At 37.3% G+C, this 11,312-nt stretch overlaps 1 protein-coding gene across 1 annotated transcript in view; it reads right to left on the reverse strand.

Moving 5' to 3' along the window:
* Positions 1-8,405, reverse strand: part of LOC137091608 (peroxidasin) — a 102,416-nt gene extending 94,011 nt beyond the window's left edge. The window contains exon 1 of the mRNA XM_067456209.1: positions 8,067-8,405. Coding sequence (XP_067312310.1) covers positions 8,067-8,251 — 185 coding nt within the window. The 5' untranslated portion in view covers positions 8,252-8,405. The remainder of the gene's footprint in view (positions 1-8,066) is intronic.
* Positions 8,406-11,312: the final 2,907 nt, after the last annotated feature.

Consider the following 11,312-nt stretch of genomic DNA (forward strand, 5'->3'; position numbering starts at 1 on the left):
GTCATGCACCCAAAAAATGTAAATTCTGTCATTAATTCCTCACCCTCATGTCATTCCAAACCCGTAAGACCTTCGTTCATCTTCAGAACACAAACGAAGATATTTTTGATGAAATCCGGGAGCACTCTGACCCTCTATAGACAGCAGTTTAATGAACACTTTCAAGGTCCAGAAAGGCAGTAAAGACCGATAAAATAGTCCATAATGTGACTCCAGTGGTTCAACCTTAATGTTATGAAGTGATGAAAATACTATATACTTAATAGGCTTTTTTACATGTTCATTACTAGGGTTTACAGTGTAGCCCAAAAACACAATAGTTAGTAAAAGGGATTAATTGGTCCTCTTTAAGTCCAAAAAGTGTGTAAAGCCTTGTCAACGAGCCATATATGCTCTTTATGGCACACTTCCCTATTGCTCGGACAAAATGACAGACAAAATAATGCACTGTCCTCAGTTCAGAATTTCACAGACGGCTGGCGCAAAGTTGAAGTCAAGAGACTTATTATGTTCAGTCTAGTTTCTCTCTCCATGGGCGTCTTGCAGACAGATGTGGAGTTAAGCTAATGGAGAGCACTCCGCACCCCTGTTGAGTTTATGTCACTCCTTTGCAATCAGCCACAAATATGAATGCAGTCCTCTGTCTGTTTGCAGTTGCACACAGTCTTTAAACAAATGCATACAACTGTCACATGGGACTATTAAAACCAGCCGAGGAATGCATTGCAAATTCAGAGCGATTTGAGATCCACTTTTTGTCTTCCTATCTATAAGACCCCAGCTCTGAATTCTGAAAAGACAGTTTGGTTTGATGTTCTCCAGCAGTACGCATTGAGTCATGAGTTATTCAATACTGTTCCTGTTGAGATCGAGACACAGTCGTCCTACCTTTAACACAGTGACCCACATAAAGGAAATCATTAAAGAAGCTGCTGAAAAAGCCATTCATTCATTCATCCATTCATTCATTCATTCATGCATCCATCAGTCAGTCAGTCAGTCAGGAAAGACTGTGTAAAACAATGCTGTTACTGTTGCAATTACTTCAAAGACTCAAAGGCAACACTTGAAACTCATAAGAGTTGATACAGAGAAAGCAAAATTAGGGCCCAATAAGTTTTTCTTTCTCCAAATTATATATTTATTTGTTTATTTTATTTTTTCTGGATGTATGATTTAATATTTACTGCATTATTTCCTACCCTTATGTGAAATACAATTAAATTTAATATCCTACAAAACAGCTAAAATATACTTTTATAGAGGGGCACTGATTTTCCCTAAATCTTCTTCAGATTAATAATCCACCAATCAGGGGCACTGCTAATGAGGGGGAAGTAAGGACGATTCTAAGGGCCCACGCAGAGATTAGTTTTATTAGTAGTAGCAGTACTAGTTAGCCTGGATGCCAGCCGAACTTAGCCCCGCCCACAACACTTTTAGGCCGGGCCTTGATCCATAGAGGAGTAATTATCCCCGAACAGAAACTGATCGGACCAATGAAATCATCAGGGCGGGCTTTAGACGATGATGGACAGATGATCAACAGTAACGTAATCATGCACATCATCAAAGGAGCTTAGATTATATTTGTATGAATCCTAAACGGAGAGCTTGTTTGTATCTGCATCACCTTCACAATTTCTCTCAAAAATGATGATCATGTTGGTGTATCATTCAATTACTTTATTTTTTTACAACACCGGCAAAGATCGTTATTGCAGCGCGCGTACAGACAGGGTTGCCGAGTTTTTACAACAAAACCCGCCAACTACTAGCCCTAAACAATAGCTTCTCGGGGGTGTTAAAAAAATGGCGTTTGGGGGGTAAAATGTGTGTTATTTTGGCAAGGTTGCCCACTAAAATTCGCACTCATCGGTCTATATATAACATAATAGTCGCTTCAACCCGCGGACATAGAAAACAACCCGCGGAAAAAACGCGGACTTGGCAACACAGTGCAGTTGAGCTCTGCTGACATTTGACAACTAACGTTATGCGTCACTTCATTGCTCTGATTGGTTGTAGGTCTGTCCAATTGATGTCTTTCCTGGTTCGGTTGAAACACGCCTCATAATCACAGCCCAATGGAGCATCAGACTCATATTCTGACTAGAATTGAGTATGACCACGCCAGGCTACGTACTAGTAGTAATGTAATAGAAATTATAAATGTATAATCTACCAAAGAGTTTATTTAGCATTTCCGGGAAAAAACACTCCACTCATTAACCCTGTCAAAACTATGTTCACTCAAATCCCGCTTTGACATGAAATGTCGCTGTATTAAGGTACTGCAAATTCTATTTGTACTGTAGGCTACTATACAACTTGTTTAAGCTATTAAAAATGTATTTTGTTTTTAATATTTATGTTTAAATATTATAATGTTATTTTTTCATTTCATCTAAGAGACATCATAATATGTCGGGAGACATGGAGTGGATCAGAAATTATTTTGACCACTTCTTTGTTTGTTAATTGTATCTTAATTATAATGAATGTTTCATCACTCAATCCTGGATTTAATAAATAATAAGCACATATAGCAGACAATTATCATGACATGAAGGCTTCAGCACGATCATTGCACGAGAACTGGAGCATGTCTCATAGGTGAACCAAAACTCTACTACTTGCCTTACAGACATGAGAAATATGTCTATAGAAAGCTTGAAATGTATACTTTTAAATTAAATTAACTTAAATAAACTTTCTGAATATGTAATCCGTGTGAAATGTGCATTTCGGTCTTGGGGTGTTAACTTTTGCGGAGATGGCGAGTCAGTATCACCAACTTCATCTTTGCAGCCGACACGGACAGAAAACTCTAGTTTGTTAATGAACAATTAAAATGTCTCTTTTCTATTTTGACACATTCATAATCATTATTTTTGCCGGTTCTTTGTGGCAAGCTTTATGCATGCGCTTGAGTGCAGAATAGGCTAATATATTACATAAACGCTCATTATTGTTTAGAATTCTCTCCAGTATATATAATATATTTATATAATACATTATTATTAATAAAAGTGCTTAGTCGACTAATGGCTTAAATGAACAACTTCTAGTACAGAAGAAAAAAACTTTATTTGGGGGCAACCCTACTTATTTCACATATTTTTGAACCAGCATGTCACAAAGGGCATCATGGGCTGAGCAATTGAAGCGTAATGGATCCGTATTATTGTAGACAAAGATTTAAAATCGCTAGGTTGGCTTGTATGTTTGGTGCAGAATGGATGTGGTAGGTAGCCTGACAAGCCAGACCCACACCAAGATGTTTGGTCTGGAAACTCACCATTGACAGCTCAATCTGAGGTGCGGATAAATGGTTGTCTTTCAAACTCCCTCTGCACACGATAGGATAGCGCTACAACCAACCAGAGAAACGAAGAAGGTGTTCAAACAAATCTTCCTTTTTGCCGATATTTTCTCAAATAAAAGCTTAACTCCAAGTCTTCCTGACCGCCATTTGCCAGCTTCTTTGTTTTGAAGGAGCACGCGGAATCGCCGCACTCTGCCGCCATTATGTAAAGCCCGCCCACCGACTCTACAAATGATATGATTGGCTTGACTTCAGTTTGGTTTTTGAAGCTCGTAAGCAGATGGAGAGTTGCTAGACACCCTGGCTGCAAATTATATTAGCTGCCGCTAGAATGCGTCTAGATCTATGTGGTAGGGGTAGAACATCATGTTCTTTCATAGGACCAAAATTGCCAGCCGTGCCCCTGCCACTGATATGTGTTTGGTTACCTCTTTGCTATAATATAACATATGTATAACTCTCATTAAGGGGGTCATGACATGATAAATAGACTTTACCCTGATGTTCTGATAAGGTCTTTTTTAAATATGCTGCAAGTTTCAAAGCTTAAAATGTCCTTCTCATTATAAACAAAGAATTTATTTAACCAAGCTAAAAAAACAAAAAAACATCTGGTTTTGATATTGGGTGATCTGTGATGTCACAGAGACAAATAAATGTGCATATGCCTGCCTCCAGAGCAAGACACCGACAAATAGTTATACATAATCATGTGTGAAAAAATGGCATTTAAGGACAAAAGCTTAGGCTGTGCCACAGGGGCCTATAGTGCACTACCCCACCTCCTCCAAAAAAAATTCTAAAGGCCATAATGACTAATATTGTATTAAAGGGGTACTTCAGCGCTGGGAAGATGAATCTGTATTTAAACTGGGTCATTAATGTAGTAGAAATGTGAAATTATTTTTGAATTTGGGGCCTGCTAGACTGAGAAAAGACAGAAAATGTATTTTTGTCTCATGGGGATAAAAGACTACAATTCCCAGAATGCTTCACTGCCCTGTGAGGCCATTCCCAAAGCCAACTTGATTACTGTGACTGAGTTGGAGAAGACACTAAAAACTGAACGTGTCTGTTCAATATAATGAGTGAGTCACCGCGCGAGTATCACAGCACTGAGCACTAACTGCAGGAGTCAGATTAATGAGCTGATGAGCTCGTGATGAGAGCTGAGGTAATCGCGACTACACTCGCGGCATACATTCACAACGCGAGTTCAGTCTGGCGCGTTTCAGTTCATGCCTTTGAAACCTTAACTTTCATAGAAATTAATTAGAGAAGTTAAAACACTTATATTGCTCACCATAGCTCCGTTTAAAAGAGTGCCTGTAGCAGCGAGCTGAGCTCTGAGTGTGATCTCCATCCCCCATGCGAGGGTTCAAAACATGTGGAAATGGCTCCCTCTGCTGGCTGTAGCCTTCAGCCTTTGGCCAAACATTCCTCCTATGATGCAAATATTGTCAATTTGCGTCATAGGAGGAATTTTTCCAGAAATAAAATGCATAAATCTCTTGTCTCAGGGGGATATGAGGGGGGAAAGCACAATCATTTGAATATACTCCAGGGTTTCTACTGATACAAAGCCATATGCTAATCGCTGAAGGAACCCTTTAACCGCTGATATTTGCCTATACAAGTGTCGGCTCACGCAACAAGCAAACAGAAGCCATTATAAATCACTGATACTGTCTTTACTGATATAGTATCTCACGCTTGAGTCTGTCGACAACAGGACAAATGGAAGAGTGAAAGAGCGTTCACTTTAACTCATCTGGTTTAAACAGCTGGTTTACTCTGTAAACACTTCAGAAGGATCCCAGCATCGGAAACAAGTGGATGGTTTATCTTAACAGTGTCACAGATTGCATCAGAGAATTTTATGTTTGTTCGGAGCATGTTGTTTTGTAAACGCGGGACAGTTTAATGGAGAGCTTGCAAAGAAACAGTTGATAGATTAAGCAGCGACTTTACTGATTCTGACAGCAGTTGCATAACAAACTGTAAGTTAATGTTTTCACAATGCTTTGTCTGTAAATGACGGTTTTATATGGATAAGGTTTTCAAAAAGCAAGTGGGTGTAGATACTGTTTCCTATGCATTAGCCAGTCATAACAGTGACCGTTAACTGAGAAAACTTAAAAAAGCCACCCCTTAAAAATGTGTCAGAATGAGGGGTGTAAATAATATTTTTTTACACACACAAACACATACAGTACATTATATATATATATTTAATATATTTAATATATTAATATATAATATATATTTTATATATTTCTTTTGAAGTGAACCTCAAGGAACATATTAAAATAAAAATCCATGCCATGACCCTTTCAATATAAAAAAATCAAAGTAAATGATCTTGTTTTTGATGAATAGGCTCTATCCAAACCAAAACTACCCAACACAAACACACACAGTGTGATCATGACTCACTTTAACCATTGTAGAAGAGCTGATCTTCAGCAGTCCACACATAATGATAAACACACGTGCAAAGGTTTTGACCTTTCTTTGCAAACGCTGTCAACAGAAAGTTTTGTTTAACCGTGTCGGTGCTGAGGTCTGTGAGCAGAACAGTGTTATACACTCGTCTGTATTGGGTTGTACATAGACCGGTTAGAGAGCCTTTTGACTGGCTTTTGAGCCACTGTTTAAGAACTAATGTGCTGCCTATCAAGACAAGGGAATGTGAAGAATTTATACATGAGCCTGTACCAATACCCACAATTGCAGAGATTTGTACTTGTCCACTTGTATGACGTATTTCTGGTATTTGGCTGAAGTATTCAAGTGGGTGTGAAAACCTCAAGTGTGTGTAGAACTTCTGATCTCCCGATAGGACACACTTGCAGTGTTGAAAAAAAGCACCTGTGGAAACATTTTTACAAAACGCAAAATGTTTTGTTGTGCATGCTTTACGACAGTTTTTAAATGAAATGTCCAGTGAGTGGCACTAAAAGCGTGTTTTGTTTTTTTTCGGAACAGATGAATGTGAATCTGGCAACGTTTCATTACGTTGGTTTCTGTACCCATCACTGCAGTTCTGAATTGAAATGTCCAGTAAGTGGCGCTAAAAGCATAATGCTACTTCACGTGAAACTGGATAAGTGATCCAAACTGTGATCAACATGTATTCGGTTACAAATCATGCACTATGGAAAAAAAACTGAGGTCATAATATTGTGCAAGGAGTCACGTGAAAACTAGTCATTGATCCTTATTCTGCCCCTGTAATCATAAGTGTGTATGGAAACGATAAAAAGGGCTTGCTGTTTTACTGCCTCTAGTGTTCATTTCTGTTGGAAACTGCACTGACATACGTATTGGTATGTATTTTAGGTTTTGCAAAAATGTTGCCACAGGTGTGTTTTTCCAATGAGACCAGGTTGATTTGTATGTTTTTTTTATTGTTTTTTTTTTTTTTCTTCCTCAGACTTTATTTTAATGGAGCTTGTTTCAGTCACAAAATAAAAAGTAAACTTTTTATCTAACCATTCTGAAAATCACACAATTTTGTGCAAAAGTTACACATTATTAGAATCAAAAGTTGTAACTGTATTATTTAATGGACCTGAGCTAACACTAACAGTTGCTTTTTTAACAAAAATTATCAAAGAAAAATAACTTCTGTAAAAAAATGTATAGCTATTCTCTCTTTGTTTGTTACCTATTGTTCTTTATAATTCTTTTGCACTTTAATCTGTTTTAAATTTTGAATGTGATACTTTACACATGTTTGTGTACTGCTTTATTGTATTTAAATGTTCAGTTCTTTTTGTTATAAGAAAATTATTAAACCTGTTAGTATGACAGCACTTTTTTTGCAATGTATTTCAATATCATGATAAAAGCTTCAGCAATTTAATTTAAACATGAAAATTTGATACAGGCACATGCCTAATATATATAGACCGGTATATATAATATATATATATATATATATATATATATATATATATATATATATATATATATATATATATATATATATATATATATATATATATATATATATATATAAATTGCAAATGTATCACATAATTCTTATAAATTCAGAATTACGTGAAAGTCACAATTGCAAGAAAAAGTCAGAAGTGCAATATATAAACTTGCAATTTCGAGAGAAGCTCAGAATTGCTCGAAAGTCACAATTGCGATTTATAAACTCGTAATTTCAAGATTAAAAAGTCACAAATACTTTTTTATTCAGTGGCGGAAACAAGCTTCCATAGATTTTCAATAAGCCTAACTAGGCTACTTTAAAATAATACTTTAAAATAAACTTCTGATTATTAAGTAATTTGCAAATGTTTTACAGTGGCTAAGACAGCAAGTGTGTGTATTGGAAGTTTGGAACAGGTCCGGTGTCATATAAATACGTGCAGCATTTTGGCCATCAAAAGTGCTTTCAGAGCCCGAATCACAGAATGTGACGCCCACAGTGCTGCCTAGGTAGGGTTAGGATTCAAGTTGTGAGACACAACCGCTGCATCCGCGAAACAAAGACTCCAGATGAGGAACGTAAATCAGAAACACCGCCACTCAAACTCATCTGTAGCCTACTCAGTAGCCTATGCGACCGATGAGCTCAACGCTGACTCAATGCAAAAACATAAACAATGATTGCATTATTGACATTTGTAACTTTTAAGATGGATAACGCAGGTGAGCACATTTAAGACATAAACTATAGTTTGAGGTTCTCTTAGAGAAAACAGAAAAGTTGTGTACTTACAGGATTGTGGTCTGAGGAAGAACAGCGGGCACTGATTCCAGGTTTAAATGCATACATCTGACAGTGGTACGGAAACATAAACAGCGGCTCGGACATGAGAGCGCCCGGTATGGGCCACTGCTGAGGAGAAACACGCCGAGTACACTTAAAAAGCAGGGTAAGTTTCGGACAGTCCGCAACGCCATGACCAGCCAGTGCGCCGGAGAGCAGTGTGCAGAAATTCAGCAGTCCGGTGGGAAGCAGGGCAGTGTTACAGTGTTACAGACCGTGTACTAGACGGCATGAAAGACCAATCAGAGCCTCCTCAAGCGCTCACGATAAAAGCCCATCCTACTAAACTTTTACCTACTACACACTTCAAAGTACGTGCGCTGCCGGCATTGCGTAGCAGCTACGTAGACTACGCAGTACGCGGTCTGAGTATCCGAAATGGGATTGGCTGTAAAACATTCACCCATTAATCTAGACTAAGGTGTCCGAGGAAGTTTTAAGAAAATCACTGTAAGAAATATAACAATAAATAATAATAATAAAAATACCTAATTAACTAAATAAACAAATACATTTTACATTAAATAAATAGTATATTTGGTTCAATAAAAATAAATAAAACATAAAATAAATACATTTTGATAATGTTATTTAAATCTAAATGTATTTAGATTTAAATAACATGTGTTAATAACATTTTAACCCAGTGTGTCTAAAAAAAAATACAACTCCTGATCTATAGTACTCAAAATTAGTATTTCTGCTTTTCAAAATAAGAGTCTGTTCACTAATGCTATCCCACAATTCAATGCTCTTGACCTTACCTTCTATCAGTTATGATTTGAACATCTTTTGTCTGCAGGCCCGGGATCATTTTTTATTTTTTTTATTTTTACACAAAATAGTCATTCCCTTTAAGTCTCCCTTGCGTGATCCCAATTGGTTGGTCACGATGACGTCTCCTTACGTAACAGAGACCTTTACACTAAATACCTTTTGCTGTGGTAAAACATTAAACAGTATGAGGCAATTTTACAATTTTAACCATTTCTTTGATTCATATTCACTTACTCACCCAATAAAAGAAGATAACGGATGGAAATGCAATCCAAAAAAAAAAATACATCTGGTAGTTGTTCAAACTAAATGAGCATGCACTATCCATCAAAAAGGTTAAAAATGCACATATGAAAATAATGAAAATGATTAAAAAACAATTGTATGCCTTACTGGTACCGTTTTATTGGTTCATGGAAGCTTAACATCAATAAAGCCATAAACAGCGCTCTTTATTTGAAGAAATGGCATACTTAGCCTGCCAAGTTAGACTGGTTAAACCCCGTCTGATCTGCCAGTGATTTGATCTCAGTCTGGAAACCTGTGCATTCATTTCTTCTTCTTCTGTTACACTTTTGTGGGAACCAATCACAGACTAGCTTATCCACCTGGCGCGCTATTGGTGGGTTTAACATGATGACAGATATCGAGAGCGATGGGTCGTTGCCCGTTGATCACGCCTCTTGTGGTCTGATTGGTTGAAGGACTTGTCCAATTGCGTACAGAGTTATTCAAATAATGCCCGTTGATCACGCCTCTTGTGCAGTAGAAAATACAGAGCAGGCTCCCCAGACCAGTGTTCAATCTTAAACTGAGCTTGGTCTGGTGATAGCCAGATAAATACTAAGTAGGATTTGCATTGTTTTAATCATTTCTTCCTCCCCAACAAATCCTAGAAGAAGTCTACTCGAGTCAGTGGCAACACCATTTTCTTTATTCAGAGTACGATGTGTCAACATCCAGCATGACAAATATTGTACAAATTTCCACAATTTAAAAATGAAAACTCACCGCAACTCGTGATCTCACACATTTATAGTAAAATTAAAATGGCAACAAATTCATGCTGTATCGTACAAAAATAAATCAAACTCCAGTTCCACAGAGAGCACGATAGTTTATACAAAATCCTGTCTTCATTGATGATTAAACAAATCAACCTTGAAATGAAGAATTCCGGAATAAATAAACTCATGAATTCACAATAATTCATATGAAAAATCGCATTCTAATACGGGACTTAATTAGTCACATATGTCCAAAAAAAAAAAAAAAAAAACTTCAATATTATGCACCACCAGTAAATGAGCAGCATGTTTGTGCTTAAATTCCCATTTCCATTGTACCGATGATGATAATCGATTCAAAAACCCATACTAGCTATGTCTCTATTGAAAGCATTACTATATTGGCAAAAAGCTGCAGATGTGATGCTGTGCATGAATGATGGAGCCCTAAAAAAGGGCCGATTTGTACAATGGATGAGATCCAGTGAAGCACAAGCACCTTTGCGTTAGCTCTCAATAAGGTATTAACAAGGTTGCTACAGCTAATAGTACAATGGAAACACCCTCAAACTCTACTGATGACTCTAACCACCGATCCCAGCGCAGTGGGAGATTTTCTTCTCGAAACGCTTTATTTTGATTGACTATATCTTTTATGATTTTGTACAGTGATTAGACATAAAGTGCTGCTGGGGATTATTTCGTATGATATAGAACATACTCAACGAACTAGCATCATTATTTAAAAATGCACAATATTTCTTGTAAAGATATTGTCCTCGTTAATATTTCAATCCCTGTAATCTCTCGTCAACCCGCTGAACGTCTGTCATCGCGCCTTCCTCGTGCCAAAGAGACACCTGGAGATTGCACATCGTCCGAAGGTGGGATAAGTGCAAATTGTCTTCTGGCACAAAAGTGGGGGCAAAAACCCTGTAGGTCCCGTTTTCATTGTCTATACTGTGTATGTTCTTTACAAATTTCCTTCTGCAGTAGTTTCCACACGGTATAAAGATCCAAGCATGGAGACCAAGGTGTCCCTTCGCAGCAACAAAATGAAACTCATAGAGCATCGTCCGTCTCTAAACCGAATTTCCACTTCCCTTTAAAACATTTGTATTAAAAGATTTATATAAAAATTAATCATTTACATATAGTAAAAAGATTCTGTAGCTTCCACTGTTTACAAACATGAAATTGCATATACCCACCACATAGATTGCATCTCTTTTTTCATTATATACACATGGTTTAGTCAAATATTGCTGAGACAGTTCTATTCCGGCTACTGTTTTTTCAAGAATAGACCAAACGAAGACGTATGTGGCGCGATGTTGGAGCCGCTATTGCCGTTACACTGATGCAGATTAAATGACGAAGCCACAAATAATCGAAGCGTTTCCTTTTGCAT

The sequence above is a fragment of the Pseudorasbora parva genome, chromosome 10 (genome assembly GCF_024679245.1).
Source record: "Pseudorasbora parva isolate DD20220531a chromosome 10, ASM2467924v1, whole genome shotgun sequence".
NCBI lineage: Eukaryota > Metazoa > Chordata > Actinopteri > Cypriniformes > Gobionidae > Pseudorasbora > Pseudorasbora parva.